We start from the raw sequence: 21,165 nt of genomic DNA, 5'->3' as shown, positions 1-21,165 counted from the left end.
TTCAGTCATTGGGGCTTGAACTTGGGGCCTGGGCACTATCCCTGAGCCAGTCTCAGGCTGTTGGATTTCCCAGCCTCCAGCCTGTAAGTAAAATAAAGCCTTCCTTTCCTTTTCCTTTCCCTTTCCTTTCATTTTCCTTTCATTTTCCTCTTCTTTCTCTCTTTCTTTCTTTTTGCTGGTCCTGGGGCTTGAACTGTGGGCCTGGCAATGTCTCTGGGGCTCCTTTTGCTCAAGGCTAGCACTCAACACTTTGAGCCACAGCTCCACTTCCGGTTTTCTTTGGTAAATTGGAGATAAGAGTCTCTAGGACTTTCCTGTCCAGGCTAGCTATGAACCACAATCCTTAGGTCTCAGCCTCCTGATTAGTATTGCAGATGTGAGCTGTCAGTGCCCAGCTGCTTCCAGCCTCTGTGTGTGTGTGTGTGTGTGTGTGTGTGTGTGTGTGTGTGTGTGAGTGTGCACGCATGCATGCGTATGCACTACTCTTAAGGCTTGAGGCTTGAACTGTCCCTGAGCTTTTTTTTTTTTTTTTTTTTTTACTTAGGACTGTGCTCTACCACTTGAGGACTGCATCTGGCTTTTTTGGTGGTTGTTTTAGAACTAGATTTTTCTAACTAGAATAACTTGGAACTGAAATACTCTGGATCTCAGCCTCCTGAGTACGATTGGGTTACAGGTGTGAGGCACTCCCACCTTGCCAAAAGAACCAGTTTGTGTTCCCTGGTGAAACCTTTTTATATTTTTGTAGATTGCTCAGCACCTATTTTTCCTTTTTTTTTTTTTTAATTGCCAGTCCTGGGCTTGAACTCAGGGCCTGGGCACCATCCCTGAGTTTTTGCTCATGACTAGAACTCTACCACCTAAACCACAGCACTTCTGGTTTTTCTGTGTATGTTGTACTGAGGAATGGAACCCAGGGCTTCATGTATGCTAGGCAAGCACTCTACCACTAAGCCACATTCCCGGCCTGAAGCACCTATTTATTTATTATTTATTTATTTATTTATTACCACATTGCTGTTCCTGTCTGCAATGACTTTCTTGGTAAGCATGCCGCTTTCCTAGCTCATCTGAGCAATGCAATCCCTGATAAGTAAAAATCACCAGGAAACCTAGCACTGGTGGCTCATACCTGTAATCCTAGCTCCTCAGGAAGCTGAGAACTGAAGATCTTAGAGCCAGTTCTGACAGACAAATCCTCAGGACTTTTTTTTTTTTTTTGGTCCGGTCGTGAGGCCTGAACTCTGGGTCTGGGCACTGTCCCTCAGCTTTTCAGCTCAAGGCTAGCGCTCTACCACTTGAGCCACAGCACCACTTCAGGCTTTTTTTCTTTTTGCTTATGTGGTGCTGAGGAATCAAACCCAGGGCCTCAGGCATTGCAAGGCAAGTGCTCTACCACTGAGCCACCTTCCCAGCCCATCCTCAGAACTTTTATCTCCAATTAACCAGCCCCCCTCCCTCCCCGCAAACCCCATCCCCCTCCCCTCTCCCCCCCCCAGCCAAAACAACTGGAGGCATGGCTGAAGTATTAGAGCATCATGCCCTGAATTCAAGCCTCAGTCGGGGGGTGGGAGCGGCTTTGTTGAGATAAACTGCACATTAATCTATAGAGCTCACCTGAGAAAATCATACTATCCATTGATTTGTAGACTAGTTCACTCGGTCATATCCAGAACTTTTTTTTTTTTTGCCATCCATTTTCCAGCCTCTGGCAGCCACTAATACATTATTGATAGCCTTACCTATTCTGGATATTTCATGTAAATGTAGTCATAGGGCAGGTGGCTTTTATGCCTGTCTTTCTTCCTCTTCCTCTGCTCTTCCCTTCCCTGTTGCTTTCATTCTCACAGCTCCTCTTCATTTTCACCTACTGTATTGCCTGCCTCATCCTGAATCTGGCAGTTGTCTGGACCCACATTGTCCCAAACAATTCCTATCGGCCACTAGAACTAGTTAAATTTAGGTAAAATCAAAACTGTTTGAACCTCCGTTTCACTTACCAAATCTGATTCATTGCTATTCTATTGGACACTGCCAACATAGACCATTTCCATCATTTCACTGCAGTCAGTGGTATAAGGGCTGTGATTACAGGCACGTACCACTCCGCCCAGCTACCACCATCCATCACAGCCCCAGCACTAGTCCTCACAGCAGCCAGGAACATAGGAGAATAGAGACTGGGGCATGGAGAAGCTGAAGTTCTGGTCATGTGGTTAATAGAAGAGTTGGGTTTAACGTAGACCTGGAGCCAGACACCTATGGCTAGTGCCTGTAATCCTAGCTACTCTGGAGGACCTGAACAAAAGAGCTAAGGGACAGTGCCCAGGCCCTGAGTTCAAGCTCCAGTATTGACACTGGCACTAAGGAGTCATGGTGGGCCCTGGCATGCCCTGGCTTAAGCTCCAGCTTTAGAGTGAGCTTCAGGAAGCAGGCAACCGTCTTGGTCCTCACTGACCCCTAAGCTCCTCACAAGCTGTCAGGTAAGTATTCAAGAAACATTCAATGAGTGCTTAAGGCAAAACAACAGATCAGAGTTGCTTTTTGTTGTTCTTGGTCATGGAGCTTGAACTCTGTGCCTACATACTGTCCCTGAGCTCTTCAGCTCTAGACAAGTGCTCTATCACTTAAGCCACAGTGCCACTTCCAGTTTAGTTTTCTGGTGCTTAATTGGAGATAAGAGTCTCATGTACTTTCCTGCCCGAGCTGGAACCATGATTCTCAGCCTCCTGAGTAGCTAGGATTATAGGCATGAGCCACCAGTGCCAGGCAAAAGAGTTGCTTTGTCCAAGAGCATTCATGTGGCTTTTTCTTCCAGTTACATCCAAGTTTTGTAGTTTGATCTCTTGGTATGCTTTCATATACTTAAGAATAAAGAAAATGGCTAGGCACTAGTGGCTCACGCCCGTAATCCTAGCTACAGAGGAGGCTGAGATTTGAGGATCAAGGTTCGAAGTCAGCCTAAGCAGGAAAGTCTATGAGACTTTTTGTTTGGTTTTGGTCATGAGGCTTGAACTCAGGACCTGGGCACTGTCCCTGAGCTCTTGCACTCAAAACTAGTGCTGTACCACTTTGAGCCACAGCACCACTTCCAGTTTTGTGGTGGTTAATTGAAGACAAGAGTTTCAGGGGCTAGAAAGGTGGCTCAGTGGTAGAGCACTTGCCTTGCATGCATGAGGCCCTGGGTTCGATTCCTCAGCACCACATAAGCAAAAAGAAAGAAGTTGGAAGTGTTGATTCCTCAGCACCACATAAGAAAAAAGAAAAAGCTGGAATGGTGCTGTGGCTCAAGTGGTAGAGCGCTAGCCTTGAGCAGAAGAACTGAGGGACAGCGCCCAAGCCCAGAGTTCAGGCCCCATGCCTGGACCCAAAAAAATAATAATAAAATAAGTTTCAGACTTTCCTGCATGGGCTGGCTTTGAACTGTGATTCTCAGATCTCAGCCTCCTGAGTAGCTAGGATTACGAGTGTGAGCTACCAGCGCCTGGCTCATGAAATTCTTACCTCCAGTTAATCACGTGGGGGAGGGGGGAGAGGGAGAGGGAAGGAGAGGAGAGAATTGGAGCTATGGCTCAATTGGTAGAACACTAGCCTTGAGCAAAAGAGCTCAGGAGCAGCACCTGGGTCCTGAATTCAAAACCCAGGAAAAGAGGGAGGGAGAGTAACAATTTTGCACCAATTTAACAGATGAGCTGTGAGCCAGTACCTGAACTAGTAGACCTACTATAAACCATTAAACAGAAATGGCAACCAAGTCCCTCAGAGCCCCTTTCTAAGAATTCTGCTAATACAGCTTCTCAGCTGGGTGGGCCCTGCCTGCGTGGGGGTGTGAGAGGTGTTTACACCACTGCCACAGGACCCTGAGCACTTGGAGGTCCCTTGTGTAGTCAGGAAAGCCCCGACGGAAGGGAGCCTTCCACACTCCTTCAGCCTAAGAGTGCCACCAGTCTGCTTGTCCTGAAAGTATGGCTTGCCAAGTGTCTGAGATATGATGTGACTTTTGCAGTGTCACTTTGAAGAGTGTGTGTGTGTATGTTTTTGTGTGTGTGTGTGTGTGTGTGTGTGTGTGTGTGTGTGTGTATGTCGTTTTCTGTGCCAGGACTGGGGTTTGAACTGAAGATCTAGGTTCTGTCCCTTTGTTGTTTTTTTTTACTCCTCAAGGCTGATATCTACCACTTGAGCTGCAGCTCCACTTCTGGCACGCACGCGCACGTGTGGGGGGGGGTCGGTCGTGGGGTTTTAACTCTGGGCCCAGGCACTGTCCCTGAGCTCTTCAGCTCAAGGCTAGCTCTACCACTTGGAGCACTTTGAGCCATACTGCCACTTCTTTTTCTGCTTATGTGGTGCTGAGGAATCAAACCCAGGACCTCATGCATGCAAGGCAAGCACTCTACCACTGAGCCACCTTCCCAGCCCGACTTCCGGCTTTTAGATGGTTAATTGGAAATAAGAGACTCATGGAAAGCCTGAGCTTTGCTTTGAACTATGATCCTCTCAGCCTCCTGAGTACCTTACTCGGTGTGAGCTACCAGCGCCCAAATGAAGTGTCTTTCAAGTGTAAATATCTAGGTAGTTGCAGAAAAGGGTGTTGGGAAAAACTTGTTTGAAGTCTCTGTGTCTCTGTCTCTTGTCTTTGTCTCTGTCTCTCTGTCTCTGTCTCTCTCTTTCTCTCTCTCTTTGGTGTTAATACAGGGTCTTGTACTCAGAGCCTAGCAATCTCATTAGGCTTTTTTGCTCAAGCCTGACACTCTTTAGCCTCAGATTCTGACAGGTGGAAAGAAAAAAAAGAAAAGAAACCTAGGAGACTTGGGAAAAACTGGTCCCACACTGCCCTAGACAAAAGGCACTCATTAGGGTTGCTCACAATTGGAACTCAAAGTTAGAAGCAAGGAACTCTGCGCCCCCGCCCCATACACACATACACACACTTCTTCTTTTTTTTTTTTTTGCCAGTCATGGGGCCTAAACTCTGGGCCTGGGCACTGTCCCTCAGCTCTGCAGCTCAAGGCTAGTGCTCTACCACTTGAGCCACAGCACCACTTCTGGCTTTTTCTGCTTATGTGGTGCTGAGGAATCGAACCCAGGGCCTCATGCATGCAAGGCAAGCACTCTACCACTGAGCCACCTTCCCAGCCCCTACACACACTTCTTACAGCCCATTAATAACTAAAACAGATGGGCTGTTAGGCTTCCAGGATTTGTCTTGCATATACGAAAACATATACCTGAGCTGCTTTTGCTCAAGGCTAAAACTCTATCACTTGAGCCATAGCACCAGTTCTGCTTTTTCTGTTTATATGGTACTGACAATCGAATCCAGGGCTTCATGCAGGCTAGGCAAGCACTCTTTCACTGACCAACGTTCCTAGCCCCTATAATTTTTGTTAATAAAAATGAGACCAAGCCAGGCACTGGTGGCTCACATCTGTAATCCTAGCTACTGCTCAGGAGGCTGAGATCTAAGGATCAAGATTCAAAGACTCTTATTTACAATTAACCACCAGAAAATTGGAAGTGGGCTGTGGCTCAAGTGGTAGAGTGCTAGCCTTGAACTGAAGAGTTGAGGGACAGAGCCCAGGACCAGAGTTCAAGCCCCAAGACACCCCCCTACCCCCGCTACACACACACACACAAAAACTACATCAGGAGAACAAAATGCCCTGTAGCTTTTTTTGTATATGTTGTACTGAGGAATGGAAACTAGGACTTCATGCATGCTAGGCAAGTACTCTACCACTAAGCCACATTCGCAGTTCCCCCTCCCCCCCCCAGTTCTAGTTTTTGAGAGGTTGATTGGAGATAGGAGTCTCACAGGGACTTTTCTGCCAGGGCTGGCTTCAAACCGTGATTCTCAGATCTCAGCCTCCTGAGAAGCTAGGATTGCAGATGTAAGCCACCAGAGCCCGGCTTAGGTCATTTACTATAATAGCCAATAGACAAAGTTCAATCTTTTTTTTTTTCTTCTTCTTCTTTTTTTTTTTCACAAACCAAATTTTTATTCATCCGATGGGGCTGGCTTCTTCTTCTTTTTATACCAGTACTTTACTGGGGCTTGAACTTTGAGCTCTTACTCAGCTTTTTTTGTTGTTGTTGTTGGTTGTGGGGCCTGAACTCGGCCTAGGCACTGTCCCTGAGCTCTTCAGCTCAATGCTAGCACCCTACTGTTTGAGCCACAGCGCCACTTCTGCTTATGCGGTACTGAGGAATCAAACCCAGGGCCTCATGCAGCCCCTTACTCAGCTTTTTTTTTCTCAAAGCTGATACACAACCACTTGAGCCTCCTCTACTTCAGTTACCCCTCTCCCTGGCCCTGGTTAATTGGAGATGAGTTGAGGATTTTCTGCCTGGGCTGGCTTTGAACTGTGATCCTCAGATCTCAGCCTCCTGAGTAGTTAAGATTTTTTTCCCCAGGCCTCTAGAATAAGAATGTTGGAGACTGGGAAGGTGGCTCAGTGATAGAGTGCTTGCCTTGCATGCATGAGGTCCTGGGTTCGATTCCTCAGCACCACATAAGCAGAAAAAGCCGGAAGTGGCGCTGTGGCTCAAATGGTAGAGCGCTAGCCTTGAGCTGAAGAGCTGAGGGACAGTGCCCAGGCCCGGAGTTCAGGCCCCATGACCGACAAAAAAAAAAAAGAATGTTGGTAATGCTGTGGACCTGTATCCAGATAAGTGACCATTCTACCAGTGAATTGATCACAGATTCTGGGTTGGGGAAAAAGTGGGGTGTGATGGTCAAAGGGGGCTGAGCATTCACCCCACCTCCCTGATGCCCTGTGTGTCCAGTGTCATCCCTGCTACCCTCCCCCCCCCACTGTCAGCCCCTCCTAGCCTTAAGCCTGATCCCTCCCTGATGGTGGTTCCTTGCGAGGCTTTGGGGAGGTCCCAACCAGCCATAGGCACCAGAGTCAGTGTCAGAGGTACCAAAGAGAGTCCAAGAGGGTACCCAGGGGACAGGATGCCTGCATCCCTGGGAAGCTGCCTCCAAGCCTGAGGTGGGCGCGGCTGCAGCCCGCGTGACCTTGTCACTGACATTCCTCGCAGGCCACGTGGCCTCAACTGGCAGGGACAGCTGCAGACAGGGGCCTAACCAGCTTTGTTCCCAGGGTGGCGCCCGCTCTCCATCCAGGCCCCACTTAGCTCCGGGCTAGCACTGTTTCCTTTCCTGGGGCTCGGGGCAGCTTGATCTGTGAGTCCTGAACCATGACAGCCTAGAGGCACAGGGCCACCAGGTTCCCTCTTTGTGTGGTGCCAGGCTGCAGGAGGATGGGGCAGGACCAGACAAAGCAGCAGATCGAGAAGGGGCTGCAACTATATCAGTCCAACCAGACAGAGAAAGCGCTGCAGGTGTGGATGAAGGTGCTGGAGAAGAGCTCAGACCTGGTAGGGCGCTTCCGAGTGCTGGGCTGCCTGGTCACTGCCCACTCAGAGATGGGCCGCTACAAAGAGATGCTCAAGGTGGGCATACTTTCCCTGGGTGGGTGGGACTGGATCATAGTTGGGGCCAGGACTGGATGGTTTCCAGGCCCTGTTCAGCTTCCCCAGGCTCTTCTGTGTCTCAGAGATTCTGTGCTGGGGCTGGAGACTTTGTATTTGCAGGCTTGAGTCTTAGACAGGGAGTGGTGGCTTCAGATTTAGGCCTGTGGCCTTGAACTTCACTGTTGGAGCTTCTAAGCCTGCCCAGTGTCAGAGCCAGATGTCAGACTCCAGATTTCAGCTCTCTTCTTTTTCTTGGTGGGGCGGTGGGGGTGGGGGGCAGGGTGGGAAGGGGGAAAGGGAGGTGATTCTGTCTGTGAGCCTGTAGGTAGAGGTTCAGAGTACAGGCTAAAAGCTACTTGCTGGTCACTTCCTGGGGACAGTTTGCTGTGGTCCAGATTGACACGGCCCGGGAGCTGGAGGATGCCGACTTCCTCCTGGAAAGCTACCTGAACCTGGCACGCAGCAATGAGAAGCTGTGCGAATTTCACAAGACCATCTCCTACTGCAAGACCTGCCTTGGATTGCCTGGTACCAGGGCAGGTGCCCAGCTTGGAGGCCAGGTCAGCCTGAGCATGGGCAATGCCTTCCTGGGCCTCAGCCTCTTTCAGAAGGCCCTGGAAAGCTTTGAGAAGGCCTTGCGTTACGCCCACAACAATGATGACACCATGCTGGAGTGTCGTGTTTGCTGCAGCCTGGGCAGCTTCTACGCCCAAGTCAAGGTGGGCCTGGGCCCCAGGGGAAGAGGAGGGTGATGGGGGGGGGGTGTCTTCAGAGCTAAGGTTTGGGCTGAGACATTCTCATGAGCCACACTCTTTGTCATGCAGTCCCTTTCCCTCCTTCTGGAAGCAGTGTGGTGAGTCACAAGAAGAGGAGTCAGGAAGGGTAGAGCCAGAATTCAAATCTAGATCTGACCAACTTCACAGGGAAGTAGGTCAGGGAGTAGGTCCTATATGGGCATAGACCATAGGTCCACACTACCACGTGATCCTGGGCAAGTCTTCTCTCCTCTCTGAACCCTGAACTCTGGGAGGCGCGCGCACACACACACACACACACACACACACACACACACACACACACACACACACACACACACACACACACACACACACACACACACACACACACACACACACACACACTGAGGGAGAACAAGACTCAGAAGAGATGTAAGGATTCATTCATCAGATTTTTATTTTGCACCAGTACTGGAACATTAATTCTGCGCCTTGCATTCTTATTTGGCTCTCTTGCTCAAAACTGGTGCTCTACCACTTAAGCCACAGCCTCACTTTGCCTTTTTGCTGAGTAATTGGAGATGAAGAGTCTCAAGGATTTGTCTGCGTTGGTTGGCTTTCAACTGTAATCTTCAGATCACAGCCTCCTGAGTAGCTAGGATTACAGGCGTGAGCCACCCATGCCTGGCCAAGTTAGTTATTTCATTGCAAATCTAATGAAATGATGATTTTCAAGGTCTGCCATTTCTTCCTTCTTTTTTTGTCTCCTTTTTCTTTTCCTTTTCTTTCCCTTTTTCTTTTTTCTTCTTTTTTTGCCTGTTGTGAGGCTTGAACTCAGAGCCTGGGCACTGTCTCTGAGCTTCTTTTTGCTCAAGGCTAGCGCTCTACCACTTGAGCCACAGTGCCACTTCCAGCTTTTTGCTGTTTATGTGGTACTGAGGAATCAACCCTAGTGCTTCATGCATGCTAGGCAAGTACTCTACCACTAAGCCACATTCCCAGCCCCTTCTTCTCTTTTTTTGTCTTTTCTGTATCAGAACTAGAGCTTGACCTCAGGGCCTCTGTTTTTTCCTCAAGTCTGCAGCTCTACCTCTTGAACCACACCTCCACATCCAGATTTTTGGTGGTTAAGAGATGAGTCTCAGCCGGGCGCTGGTGGCTCACGCCTGTAATCCTAGCTACTCAGGAGGCTGAGATCTGAGGATCGCGGTTCAAAGCCAGCCTGGGCAGGAGAGACCATGAGACTCCTATCTCCAATAAACCACCAGAAAACCGGAAGTGGAGCTGTAGCTCAAGTGGTAGAGCACTCGCCTTGAGCTGAAGAGCTGAGGGACAGTGCCCAGGCCCAGAGTTCAAGTCCCACGACCGACAAAAAAAAAAAAAAAAAAAAGAGATGAGTCTCACAGGCTTTTCTTCCTGGCCTGACTTCAAACCATGATCCAACAGATCTTAACCTCCTGTGTAGCTAGGATTACAGGTATGAGCCACCAGAGCCCAGCTGAGCTAGATTTTTCTATAAGGAAGACCTTCTCCTTAACCCTTAGGGCCAAGCCAGGACTAGTAGCTCATGGTTCAGAGACAGCCAGGCAGGAAAGTCTGTGAGACTCTTAACCTCCAATTAACCATCAAAAAGCCAGAATTGGAGCTGTGAACTGTAGCTCAAGTGGTAGAGTACCAGCCTTGAACTTGCAATCCTCTGCTTCAGCCTCCTGAGTACCTGGGATGAACATGCCTCCACACTTAGTTCTTTCATAACTCCGTTTCCCTTTCTCTTAGATGAAAAATCTTGGCTTTTAAAAATTAATTCGGCCTGGGAATGTGGCTTAGTGGTAGAGTGCTTGCCTAGCATGCATGAAGCCCTGGGTTTGATTCCTCAGTACCACATAAACAGAAAAAAACCAGATGTGGCACTATGGCTCAAGTGGTAGAGCCCCAGGACTGGCAAAATAAATAAATAAATAAATATCAACTAATTAGCTGGATGGCGGTGGCTCAAACCTATAATCCTAACAATTCAAGAGGCTGAGATCTGAGGGTTTTGAAGCCAGCCCAACCAGGAGAGTCTGTCAGACTTATCTCCAATAAACTACTCAGAAAAAAAAAAAAAAAAAACAAACCAGAAATGGTACTGTGGCTCAAGTGGTAGAGTGGTAACTTTGAGCACAAAGAGACTCAGGGATAGGGATAGCGCCAGGCCCTGAGTTCAAGCCCAAGGACTGGCAAAACAATTAAAAAATAAATAAGGGGGGGCTGAGAAGGTGGCTCAGTGGTAGAGCACTTGCCTTGCATGCATGAGGCCCTGGGTTCGATTCCTCAGCACCACATAAGCAAAAAGAAAAAAGCCAAAAGTGGCACTGTGGCTCAAGTGGTAGAGTGCTAGCCGTGAGCTGAAGAACTGAGGGACAGCGCCCAGGCCCAGAGTTCAGACCCCACGACCGGACCCAAAAAAATAAAAAAATATATATATAATTTGCTTTAGCCTACAAAACACATGGAAGAGTTCAAAAAAAACAGTGTCAGTGTTAATCTGAAAAAGTAGTGAGAACTAAATGAAGTACATGGTTCCTTTGTGTGCTTTTTTTAATCATCATAATATGTCCTACTGTGGATGAATTGTCCATATTTTATTGTAAGGTCATTTAAAATGTGATTATGTGATACACAGTTAGAGTTCTTTATCCCCACTTTTACCCAGAAAATCTATTTGAGCTCCTGCATACTATCAAACAAACATGATGAAACCAAAAGAAAACTCTCACCAAGGGTCAAGTGCTGTGGCTTACACCTATAATCCTAGCTATTCAGGAAGCTGAGAAGAGCAGGCATGGTGATGCACACCTATAATCTCAGCAATTAAGATGCTAAAACAGGAAGATTATGAGCTCCAGAACAGCCTGGACAATAAGTAAGGTTCTGTTTTGAAAGGAAGAAAGGGAAAGAGAGGAAAAATAAAAAGAGAGGAGGGGAGGAAGGGAGAGAGAGAGAACACTAGAGTTAGAATTGAAGGAAAAATGAGGTGAAGAGAAGGTTTGAATTTTATTTGGGTTTTTATTTTTCCGAGGTGAGAAATGTCAGAATGTGTTAGGATGATTGAGGAGAAAGAAGGAACTCTCCTCAAGCCTGGGGCTTGATTGGACTGACATTTAACAGGAGCAGGGATGGGACAGGAGGGAAAGAGAGGTAACTAGGAAGGGAATGTGGGTCCCATGGTAGCTAGGAGAGGCCTGAGCTGCACGCCGGCAAAAGAGAGGCCTTTGGGGGCTCGAGGAGAAAATACATGACACACTCAAGGCCTCACTGAGCCTTCTGATGCTTTTTTGAGCTGACAGTGTGGAATGTGCCATTAAGCCCCCATGAACAGCTGCTGCTGGGCAGGGGGCTCTGATGTCCCCTCCCTGTGTGCCACTGAAGGACTGAGTGAGAACAGAAGCCAAGTGTTTTCTTGCTTTTGTATTCATTCATTGACACAAATATTTGTCTTGCATCTGTGAAGCTCAAGATGTGAGTTAGAGGGGGTGGAGCTGTGGCTTGAATGGTAGAGAGCCAGCTAAGTGAAAGCATAATGGGCATGATAAGACCCTGAATTTAAGCCCTGGTACTAGTACACACGCACACATACACAGGGCACACTGGTGGCTCACACCTGTAATCCTAGCTACTCAGAAGGCTGAAATCTGAGGATCACAGTTCAAAGGCAGCTCAGGCAGGAAAGTCTGTGAGACTCTTATCTCCATTTAACCAGCAAAAAGCTGGAAGTGGAGCTGGGCTCAAGTGATAGAGTGCCAGCCTTGATTGCATAAAAGCTAAAGGACAACACCCCAGCCCTGAGTTTAAGCCCCATATGTGTGTGTGTGTGTATATGTGTGTATATAGAACTAGCAAGATACATATCTATTTATTTATAGATGATAGATCTATATCTATCTGTCTGTCTCTGTGCTAGGTTCTTCATACTGGCAGTCCAAATACTAACTCAGCACTCTTCCAGCCACACCTCTGCATGGTTGTTCCCTTTACCTAGGCCTGCCCACCCCACCCCTGCCAGAGACCAGATGAATGAATGAACACTCCTCTCCCTTCCCCTCTTGCCAGCTGCCAGAGAAGCCCAGTCCTGGAACCCTTGGCTTAGGGCGGTTGCTGCCACTCAGCCCCTCCCGTCCTGTCTCCCTGCAGGACTACGAGAAAGCCCTGTTCTTCCCCTGCAAGGCGGCAGAGCTGGTCAACGACTATGGCAAAGGCTGGAGCCTCAAGTACCGGGCCATGAGCCAGTACCACATGGCCGTGGCCTACCGCCTGCTGGGCCACCTGGGAAGTGCCATGGAGTGTTGTGAGGTGGGACAGCCAGGAGACGGGCATCATCTTGGTGATAATGGTGGTATGGATCAGGGCATCAGGCCTAAATGCAGGGCCTCTGACACTAGCCCATAGAGGTCCCCAAGGCTAGCCGGTAGCCCAGCTTTCCAAGGGATGTATTTGTGTCCCCTCCCCCATACTGTCTAGACCTCACTTCCTCAGGGGAAGGGGTTTCCCTCTGTCCCCAATACCCTCTGGGGGGCACTTTAAAGAGCCAGTTTGTGGAGTCCCATTGGCTAAGTTCAAATCCTAGAATTGCCATTTACTTCCTGGGTGACCCAGATCGCCACAGTTGACAGCTGTCAGATGACAGTAGCCACCTCAGTGGGTATCGTGACCTCAGTGGTAGGGCACAGGTGTCTTAGGCTCTGTGGATACCACAACTCCTGAGCTTTGGGTACCTCATAAGTGACCAGCCTCCCTTGCAGGAGTCCATGAAGATTGCCCTTCAGCATGGAGACCGGCCTCTGCAGGCACTCTGCCTGCTCTGCTTTGCTGACATCCACCGGAGCCGAGGAGACCTGGAGGTGAGGTGGCCAGGATGAGGTAGGGTGGTTCCGGCCTGCCCCAGCCTCATTCCCCCTCCCACCTGGCTCTGCAGACAGCCTTCCCCAGGTATGACTCCGCCATGAGCATCATGACTGAAATCGGAAATCGCCTGGGCCAGGTGCAGGTGCTACTGGGTGTGACCAAGTGTTGGGTGGCCAGGAAGGCCTTGGACAAGGTAGGCTTATACCCTTTCCTATAGCCCCTGGCTCTCCTTAGTGCCCACTGCTGGGGGCTAGTGGTCAAAACTGTAGATGTGGTATTGGGCAGAGTCCTCTTTGCTCCTTTATCCAACATCAGCTTCACCGTGTTCCCAGGAGACATTGCTATTTCCCAAGCTCAGAGAAAACCCCTGGCTTGCCTAGGCCTAGCCTAGGGAAAGGCTAGGGCTGAGGCTTGAATAAGGGGCCCCTTGACTTACCAACTGTGATCTTACAGCACCCTGGGGGGACTGGTGAGTCCTGCCTATCTTGGGTCTTCATAAACCATGGTAGACCTGGGTCTACTGGTGGCTCACACCTGTAATCTTAGCTTATTTCCACTAAACTACCAAAAAAGACAGAAGTGAACTGTGGCTCAAGTGGAAGAGTGCTAGCTTTGAGCAAAAGCAGCTCAAGGACAGAGCCTAGGCCTTGAGTTAAGGGCATGTGCATGCACATGCATGCGTGTGCACGCACACACACACACACACACACACACACACACACACACAAATGGCAAAATCTAACTCAGCCACACAGCTCAACTGTGCTCTCTGTCCCTGCCATCTTTGCTTGCAAAGCAGTGGTCCCGCCCTGCCTCCCTCCCCTGCCTCCCTTTCTTTGCCCTGAGCCAAGCCTCCTGTCAGACATTTTGCCTATAGCCCTGGCCTCTGCTCATCTTCCAGGCTCTGGACACCATAGAGAGAGCCCAGGACTTGGCTGAAGAAGTGGGGAACAAGGTCAGACATGATTCTGTCTTTTGGGTCTGAGGTCAAGAGCCAAGCCCAGGGTGCAGGGTATGGGTTCTGGGGGAAGGTCTCTGGGCCTACCTATACTCTGAGCCCTTCCTGAATTTCTGGGAGCTGCCTGCAACCTCCTCAACCCCCAGAATCCCTTGATTTCTTCCAGAGCACTTATGGGGTGGAGCAGAAGTTTCCTAGCTTGGTGGATAACAGAATTTCTCAGTCTTTTTGCTGTTCATTAGAACTCCTAACAGTAGCTTCTATTTCTGGAGATCTGCACATGCACTAGTCTTCAAAGGTTCACAGTTCAAGTCTTCCCTGTGACCCCAGTTTATAGATGGGGAAAGTGAAGCTCAAAGAGGCACTCAGGGTCCCTCACTACTAACTGTCTACAGGCTGAAGTCCACATTCTTTCCAGAGTATATTTGGCCTCTCTATATGTAACTACCCACTCTGGACCTTAAAATGTTGAATACAGGCTTAGTGTTTCTCAAAGTCATCTAGAAGATGTGCATTTCTCTGGGACAAGGTACACAATCGAACTGAAATGCCAAAATATATTTGCTTTTGGCTGGATTATAGCCATTCAGGTTTATACAAGTACGGGGCTGGCCAGCAATGCTGATGAGCATGTTTGATTAAAAAAAAAAAGGAAGCAAATTCATTATTATAGAGACAGTGCAGCAAGTCTGGTTAATAAAAATCTTTCACAAAACATGGACAGGAAGGGGTGACATTGTCCAAAAATAAATGTATTCTTTATCTGACTTATGTAAGTGTAACCCCTCTGTATATCACTTTTATAATAATAATAAAAAGGAAAAAAATTAATAACAGCAACAACATAAAAAAAACATGGGCACTAGCTAGGGGTGGTGACATAGACCTGTAATCTCAGCTACTCAAGAGGTAGAGAAGGAGGAGACTCTCAATATCAAGACCAGTTAAGGCAAAGTTATCAGTCTGTCTCAGAAACAAAAATTTAAATCAAAGGCCTGGAAAGCATAACTCATGTGATAAAGCATTTGGCTAGTGTGTGCCAGGGCCTACATTTAATTGCTAATACCAGGAAGAAAAAATAAATGTTTTTGTGTGCTGTTTCTGGGGCTTGAACTCAGCAATCCCTGAGATTCTTTTACTTTCTTTTTTTCTTTCCTTTTTTTTTGTTGGTCATGGGCCTGAACTCCGGGGCTGGGCGCTGTCCCTCAGCTCTTCAGCTCAAGGCTAGCACTAGCCATTTGAGCTACAGTGCCATTTCTGGCTTTTTCTGCTTATGTGGTGCTGAGGAGTCGAACCCAGGGCTTCATGCATGCAAGGCAAGCGCTCTACCACTGAGCCACCTTTCCAGCCCTCTTTTTAATTTTTATTTGAAAATACTAAAAACACAGGGGTTAAGTTACATAAATCAAGTAAAGAGGACACTTCCTTTTGGACAATATCATCCCCTGGGATTCTTTTTTCTCAAGGCTAGGATTCTACCACTTGAGCCACAGCACCACTTCTAGCTTTTTCTGAGTAGTTTATTGGAGCTAAGAGTCTCAGGGACATTGGGGCATCGGTGGCTTATGCCTGTAATCGTAGCTACTCAGGAGGCTGAGATCTGAGGATGGCAGTTCAAAGTCAGCCTGGGCAGGAAAGTCCGTGAGACTTTTTATCTCCAATTAACTACCAGAAAACCAGAAGTGGTGCTGTGGCTCAAGTAGTAGAACACTAGCCTTGAGCTGAAGAGCTGAGGGACAGGGCCCGGGCCCAGAGTTCAAGACCCATGACAGACCAAAAAAAAAAGTCTGACTTTCCTGGTTGGGCTAACTTTGAACGGTGATCCTCAGTTCTCAGCTTCCTAAGTAGCTAAGAGCATGAGTCACTAGCATCCGGCTCAAGAAAATTAAAAAGGAAAAAGAAAACAAAAAACCATGTGGGTGTCTAGGCATCCTAAGGATGCGGGTCTTTGATCTAACTCACTCCAGGGAGGGAGTCAGAGAGGGTAGGAGATTTTTTCCTAGTTCCAACTTTCAGTATCAGAGCAGGGCAGTGACTGGAAGCAGACCTCCCTAGAACTGACCTTGGCCTCCCTCCCACCCCCTGCCCTCCTCCTCTCTCCGCCTCCAGCTGAGCCAACTCAAGCTGCACTGCCTGAGTGAGGGCATCTGCCGCAGCAAGGGGCTGCAGCGGGAGCTGCGCGCGCATGTGGTGCGCTTCCACGAGTGCGTGGAGGAGACGGAGCTCTACTGTGGCCTGTGCGGAGAATCCATCGGCGAGAGGAACAGCCGGCTGCAGGCCCTGCCCTGCTCCCACATTTTTCACCTCAGGTGAGGCCACCCGGAGTGATGGGCAGGGCCCCCACTTAAGATGGTTTATGCGCTTTCCACTGGTTAACAGCTCTAGTGAAAAGGGATCATCGTCACTCTCATTACCCCACAGGGAGTTCAGAGAGGTCCCTTGAAGGTCATCAGGTCAAACCAGCCTGGGCCAGGCCTGCCTCACAGGGTGGCACAGGGTGCCCAGGGCCATCCCAGGCTCTGCTCTTGGTTCTAGAAGCTCTTAGGACCGCCGGAGGGCCCAGGCAGAGCCGCAGGAGCCAGGGGCCAGGGCTGCCCCTGCACCTCGGGAATGGGGTGGGGTGGGGCGGGAGATGAGGGCCAGTTGGTGATCAGACTTGAGTCCTTTGGCTCTTCAGGTGTCTACAGAACAATGGCACTCGAAGCTGTCCCAATTGCCGCCGCTCCTCCATGAAGCCTGGGTTCGTGTGACTTCCAGCGGCAACCTTTCCAGCGGCTTCTGCCGCTCCTCCCTTCCATCCTCTTCCACCGTGGGTCTGGAGGTGCCTGTGCACTCCCGGGGTGGCAGCCAGGACCTCCTCCATCACAGCCAGAGCCTGCGCCCTGCTCTCTGCGCTGCCCTTCTCTGCCACTTTGTACTTCGCTCTTTATAGAAAAATAAAACTACACATGGTCCCAGTGATTCTGACCTTCCATGTTCCAGCAATAGGGATGAGGATAGTGTGGTGGAGGGGTGGAGGGTGGGGGAAGGCTGAGGCTCCCCATATGGGTTTCCCCAGACAGGAGCCTTCCTCCACCTGTGAGGACCCCTGGCTAGCCTTTACAGTGAACTGGAGGCAAGACCCCTATTGAGGGATAAGGCTACACAAGGGGATGACATCAGACAATCAGTACAGTAAGCTCTGCCTGTAATCCTAGCTACTCAGGAGGCTGAGACTTAAGAATTGTGGCTAGGGCTGGGAAGGTGGCTCAGTGGTAGAGCGCTGGCCTTGCATGCATGAGCCCCTGGGTTTGATTCCTCAGCACCACATAAGCAGAAAAAAGCAGGAAGTGGTGTTGTAGCTCAAGCGGTAGAGTGCTAGCCTTAAGCTGAAGAGCTGAGGGACAGTGCCCAGGTTGAGTTCAGGCCCCACGACTGACACACATACGCAAAAAAAAAGAATTGTGGTTCAAAGCCAGCTCAGACAGGAAACTCTATGAAACTCTACCCCCCAATTAACAACAACAGCAACAACAAAGCCCAGAAGTGGAACTGTAGCTCAAGTGGTAAAGAGCCAGCCTTGAGTGCAAAAATTCAGGGATAGTCCCCAGGCTCTGAATTCAAGTCCATGTACTGGTACATGTACACATGCATGTGCACACAAGCACAAACACACACACACACACACACACACACACACACACACAAAACAGCAACAAAAAACAATAAGCAAGTGATATGGAACAGATAGAAAATTGTTTTGGCTGAATCATGTATCCCTCCCTCCAAATTCATCTGTTGAAGTCTTAGCCTGTGTGATTACTGTCACAAAATGTCATAGGACTGGGTGCTGGTGGCTCATGCCTTAATCCTAGCTACTAAGAGGCTAAGATCTGAGGATCTAAGTTTGCAGCCAGCCAGGAGAAGTCCATGAGATTCTTCTCTCCAATTAACCACAAATCACAGAAGTGGCACTATGGCTCAAAGTGGTAGAACTCTAGTTTTGAGCAAAAAAACTCAGGGACAGCGTGCAAGCCCTGAATTCAAGCACCCCTTCCCTGCCCCCTCTCCCCCCCCCCCCCCCCGCACATACACCATAAGGTAGTATATTGAGTCAGAAATGCAATAGGAATTAACAGAAATGTTTCTTACCATTTTGGAGGCTGGGAAGCACCCCAGGGTAAGAGGCTGCAGATTTAGTATCTGCTGAGAGCCCACATTCTGGCTCATAGATGCTGCCTTGGGAGCTCTCTGGGGTTCCTTTATATTGTAAGGGCACCAATCCCATTCATGAGGGGCTCACAAGGCCTCATTCCTAACATCATATTGGGGATTAGATGTCAGTGTATGAATTTGGTGAGGGAGAGTGGTGTCATAATGTGGGATTGTGTCTGGAGATAGGACTTTGAAGGAGGTAATTAAGGCCAAGTGACATTGGGGCAGGACTTAGAACTGGGGTCCTGTGGGAAAAGGCTGACATGTTGAGGTGGCTTAAGCCTGTAGTCCTAGCTACTCTAGGGGGAGTAAGGACCATTATTTGAGGCCATCCTGCAGGGGGAAAAGAAGTTTTCGAGATGCTAAACTTCATCCCAACCAGTAACTGGGTGTGGTGGCAAGGGAGTATAAAATAGGAGGATCCAAGCCAAGCCAAGCCAATCAACATAAAATAAGATCCTATCTCAAAAATTAACAAACACTAAAAGGGTTGGCAGAGTACCGCAAGAGTACTGAGTTCAAACCCCAGAGAGGAAGAGAAGGAGGAGGAAGGGTAGGAAAGAGGAAGATGAAGAGAGGGGAAGGAGACAATGGAGACCCACAGTGTACAGAGAAGACTAAGATGGTGGCCATCTGCCAGCTAGTAAGAGAAGTTCCAGCAGAAACTAAATTTTCTAGCATCCTTCTGCGATGTCCAGCCTCTAGAACTGCAAGGAAACACATTTCTGTATTGAGCCACTCTGTCATATTCTGTTAGGGCAGCCTGAGCTGACTAGAAATGTAAAATTATTAAGTTTTTTTAAACACTAAAACAGAGGGTATACATCCTTCATCTTCATTATTTTTTCTTCCTTTTTATTTTTTTAAACTATCTTTAATTGTCCAAAGGACATTGTTTTTTTTTTTTTTTTGTCAGTTGTGGGGCTTGAACTCTGGGCCTGAGCACTGTCCCTCAGCTCTTCAGCTCAGGCTAGCGCTCTACCACTTGAGCCACAGCACAACTTCCAGTTTTCTGGTGGTTAATTGGAGATAAGAGTCTCATGGACTTTACTTGCCCGGACTGGCTTTGAACCATGATCCTCAGATCTCAGCCTTCTAAGTAGCTAAGATTACAGGCGTGAGCCATTGGCACCCAGCATAGAGGTGAAATATTATGAAGTCTGTAATTGCATTAGAAATGGTTCAGGAAAAAGGGTGTTTGCACTGAAAGCAAAAGTAAATTTGGTAAAGGGTTCTCAGTTTGCAAATCTAGGTGAAAGGTACAGAAGTTTGTATTGCTTATTCTTTGAAGTTTTTTTTTTTTTTGGTATGTTGAACATTTTTCAAAATAAAGGGCTTTCCAAAATAGTATATTTTAGGATGTTGTCCAGAAAAAGAACCAAATAGGGAGAGTGTGTATGAGAGACAGAGACAGAAATAGAGGCTGATTTGTTATAAGGAACAGGCTGCTCCCATGATCGTGGCTTAGTTCAAGTCAGAGCCAGCAGGCCTAAAAGCCATCAGAATTTATTGGGATTGTCTCCACTCCCCAAAGGCTTTCAGGTTCTAGACCCACTGAAGAGGACTGATGTGGTTTCAGCCCAAAGGCAGGAAACAAAAAACCTTTGTACTAGTTCAGAGACAGTCTGGCAGGAAGAACTCTTGTCTTTTTTTAATTTTTTTTTAGTGTTAGCAAGAATTTTAGAAGAAGTGTTAAAGTAGGGCAAAACAGAAAAAGAGGAAAATATTTCCTACTTATTTAGCCAGAAATGGGGAAATGGGCACTAGCCTTGAATGAAAAAGCTCAGGGACAGTACCCAGGTCTCCTGAGTTCAAGCCTCACAACTGACCAAAAAACAAACAAATTAAAAAGAATAGAATGAGCTTATCTCCCTGAAATTTCAGCTTCTACAATTTCAGTTCTTTTAATGCACTGAGGCCAAGTGAACTCTCTAACAGCCTCTTCTACCTGAAAGAAGCTACTGTCCTATCTGCTCATTGAGACTGAGCACCAGTCTACTCCAGTCAGTACTTACTATTAAGGAGAACTTAGGCAGATTTTATCCAGTACTAGTGCAATAGGGAAGAGACTTTAGTATAGAACTGAGTTCAGTGCAGAAGCCAGCTGAGTCAATAGCCAGTCAGCACAGTGAGGAGGGTCAAAGGCAGGGAGATTCTTGCTAATAGCAGACTGAAGATTTCTCATCTATGGAGGATGAGGGACTTGATATCAAGAATGATAAAGACATCAAGGGTAAGGATATTCTGCTGAAATGACTGAGCTGAATTTTTGCTAAAACTGGATTGAGCAGACTGACAATAGGGCTAAAGGACTAGAGCGAGGAGGCCTAGATGTAAGAAGGGCTCAGAAAAAACTGTAAAATTTGGTTACGGGAGGAATGAGCCCTATTGTCTACTCATGGTACAATGCTAGCCCAGGCAGGAAAGGCCGTGAGACTCTTATCTCCAATTAACCACCAGAAAACCGGAAGTGGTGCTGTGGCTCAAGTGGTAGAGTGTTCCTCTTTAGCTTCTTGCTCAGAGACAGCGTCGAGGCCCAGAGTTCAAGCCCCATGACAGACCAAAAAAAAGAGAGATACCATAGCTTATTTTTGGCCTTTTGCACACGGCTGGACATGTTTTTGATTGAAGCCATAGGAAAAATTCCCTAATTCCTAGCTGGGCCAGATCCTGAAGGGTGAAGGTCCAGCTTTGCCAGTGTCTTTTAAGCTACCAGCCAGGTTAAAACTACATTTCCCGACGGCCCCTGCGGCTCCCACCTTTCTCCCGCCTCTTCCTGTTTTTACAACAGACCACGCCTTCTCGCGCGCGCGAGCCTATAGCAGCCCTACCTCTCACCTTTCCCCACCCCTCTCACAAACAGGAGCCAACGGCGAGCCGTGGAGGCAGGGCTGAGGATCCGGATTTGGATTTTGG

The 21,165-nt window shown here is 48.3% G+C and overlaps 1 protein-coding gene across 1 annotated transcript; it reads left to right on the top strand.

Moving 5' to 3' along the window:
• Rapsn (receptor associated protein of the synapse) lies at window positions 1–17,016 on the top strand. The gene is made up of 9 exons (XM_042676235.1): window positions 1–83; window positions 7,253–7,455; window positions 7,857–8,195; window positions 12,387–12,545; window positions 12,995–13,093; window positions 13,168–13,290; window positions 13,999–14,052; window positions 16,165–16,364; window positions 16,733–17,016. Exons 2-9 carry the CDS (start codon window positions 7,264–7,266, stop codon window positions 16,803–16,805), a joined length of 1,239 nt encoding a protein of 412 aa, XP_042532169.1. The 5' UTR covers window positions 1–83; window positions 7,253–7,263; the 3' UTR covers window positions 16,806–17,016.
• Window positions 17,017–21,165: the final 4,149 nt, after the last annotated feature.

This window comes from Dipodomys spectabilis, unplaced genomic scaffold (assembly GCF_019054845.1).
Source record: "Dipodomys spectabilis isolate Male_0828 unplaced genomic scaffold, ASM1905484v1 ptg000030l, whole genome shotgun sequence".
In the NCBI taxonomy this organism is placed as follows: Eukaryota; Metazoa; Chordata; class Mammalia; order Rodentia; family Heteromyidae; genus Dipodomys; species Dipodomys spectabilis.
This window is presented reverse-complemented; position numbering and strand designations above follow the sequence as displayed.